Consider the following 2,674-nt stretch of genomic DNA (forward strand, 5'->3'; position numbering starts at 1 on the left):
CAGCGGTACCCTTAATATACCACTATCTCTAAGACTAGAGCCTTCAAGATCGTCGACCATCTCCCACCAGGAGTGGGTCCAGAAACTTCTGTACGAACAAGGATATTTAGATATTTTCATAATCACCCGGGTTGACATCTCAGTTAAGTTCTTATCGGACACCACTGCGGCGGGTCCTATACACTTAGACAACCAGTCGCTTTCCTTTGAGTAGTATTTTATAATACTGGTAAACTTACGAGAGTGTCTGTAGCTTCACTCAGAGATCAAATGGCTTCCAAGTCTCCTCGCCCTGAAGAGAATTATTCCTGTCCTGTGTGTTGTGACATCTTTAAAGATCCTGTTATCCTGTCATGCAGCCACAGCTTCTGCAAAGACTGTCTGCTAAAATGGTGGAGAGAGAAGAAAATAAAGGAATGTCCAATTTGTATGGAGAGACATTCAGTGGATCCACCCAGAAACCTGGCTCTGAAGAACGTGTGTGAGGCCTTCATACAGGAGAGACATCAGAGAGCTTCAGCAGGGTCTGAGGTTCTCTGCAGTCTGCATGCTGAGAAACTCAAACTGTTCTGTCTGGAATGTCAACAGACAGTTTGTCTTGTGTGTCGAGATGCTAAAAAACACACCGACCACAGATTCAGACCCATCGATGAAGCTGCACTGGATCACAAGGAGGAAGTCCAGAAATCACTGAAGCCTTTACAGGAGAAACTGGAGGTATTTAATAAAGCTAAAACAAACTATGATCAAACGGCAGAACACATTCAGTTCCAGACTCAGATGACAGAGATGCAGATTAAAGAACAGTTTAAGAAGATGCGTCAGTTTCTACAAGAGGAAGAGGATGCGAGGATTGCTGCATTGTGGGAGAAAGAGCAGCAGAAGAGTCAGATGATGAAGGAGAAGATTGAGGGCCTAAACAGAGACATTTCAACTCTTTCAAACACAATCAGAGCCATAGAGGAGGAGCTGAGAGCTGATCACATCTCATTCCTGCAGAACTACAAGACCACAATGCAAAGAGTCTTTGCAGAGTTCACACTGCAGGACCCACAGCCGGTCTCAGGAGCACTGATAGACGTGACCAAACACCTGAGCAACCTAACCTTCAGAGTCTGGGACAAGATGAAGGACATTGTCTCCTACACTCCTGTCATTCTGGACCCCAACACTGCCTATCCAGCTTACATCCTGTCTGATGATTTGACCAGTGTGAGACGCGGTGGAGAGAAACAGCAGCTTCCTGACAACCCAGAGAGGTTTAACCACTATGGCTATGTCCTGGGTTCTGAGGGCTTTAACTCAGGGACTCACAGCTGGGATGTTGAGGTTGGAGACAATACACACTGGTCAGTAGGTGTGTTAGCAGAGTCCTATCAGAGGAAGGGAGACGAAGAGGGTCAATTATGGAGAATAAGGTTAGATAAAGGTAAATACATAGCAATCTTCTCACCAGGGTTATTCACTGATCTCTCAGTGAAGCAGAAACCTCAGAGGATCAGAGTCCAGCTGGACTGGAACAGAGGAAAGTTGTCCTTCTCTGATCCTGATACTAACACACACCTACACACCTTCACACACACTTTCACTGACACACTCTTTCCATGCATGTACACCGGTCAGATTGGTGGTTCTCTGAAGATGTTACCAGGGAAGGTCAGTGTAACTCTGGGATAATGTAGTTAGACATGATGATGAGGATTATATTGATTGATTGATTGATTGATTGATTAATTTATGAATCAAAACAATTTAACAGCAACGGAGGTACAGTAAAACATTTAGGCTAAAAGGATAACACACAGAAAAGTCTTGAGGACTTGTTTCCATTGTGGTCCTTGTAGCAACTCATAATGTAATAACGGTTCATAATGTAATAATTTAAATGTAATAAAAACTCATAATGTAATAATCAGCTCATAATGTAATAAAAAAATGAGCGCATAACGCAATAACAGATTTTTCTATAATGTAATAATGTAATAATGTGTAACATTATAAATCTCACGTAGCCGCTTATAATGTAATAAAAGTTCATAATGTAATAATGTCTCATATTGTTGAGAAAAGTTAAGTGTTACATCATAATAATCATTATCAGTACCATGGTCAGTACCATGGTCAGTATCAGTATCATGGTCAGTATCATGGTCAGTACCATGGTCAGTACCATGGTCAGTATCAGTATCATGGTCAGTATCATGGTCAGTACCATGGTCAGTACCATGGTCAGTATCAGTATCATGGTCAGTACCATGGTCAGTATCATGGTCAGTATCATGGTCAGTATCAGTATCAGTATCATGGTCTGTATCATGGTCAGTACCATGGTCAGTATCATGGTCAGTATCGGTATCATGGTCAGTATCATGGTCAGTACCAAGGTCAGTATCATGGTCAGTATCATGGTCAGTATCATGGTCAGTACCATGGTCAGTATCAGTATCATGGTCAGTACCATGGTCAGTATCATGGTCAGTATCATGGTCAGTACCATGGTCAGTATCATGGTCAGTATCATGTCAGTATCATGGTCAGTATCATGGTCAGTATCAGTACCATGGTCAGTATCAGTATCATGGTCAGTATCATGTCAGTATCGGTATCATGGTCGGTATCATGGTCAGTATCATGGTCAATATCAGTACCATGGCCAGTACCATGGTCAGTATCA

General features: G+C 42.3%; 1 protein-coding gene across 1 annotated transcript; it reads left to right on the plus strand.

Moving 5' to 3' along the window:
- Positions 1–270: 270 nt before the first annotated feature.
- Positions 271–1,749, plus strand: LOC308096845 (E3 ubiquitin-protein ligase TRIM39-like; the record flags this gene model as incomplete). Its single annotated transcript, XM_080444315.1, has 1 exon — positions 271–1,749. The coding sequence occupies one exon, from the start codon at positions 271–273 to the stop codon at positions 1,675–1,677; it is 1,407 nt and encodes a 468-aa protein (XP_080300441.1). The 3' UTR covers positions 1,678–1,749.
- Positions 1,750–2,674: the final 925 nt, after the last annotated feature.

This window comes from Gymnoscopelus braueri (genome assembly GCF_963280865.1).
Source record: "Gymnoscopelus braueri genome assembly, chromosome: 12".
Taxonomy (NCBI): domain Eukaryota; kingdom Metazoa; phylum Chordata; class Actinopteri; order Myctophiformes; family Myctophidae; genus Gymnoscopelus; species Gymnoscopelus braueri.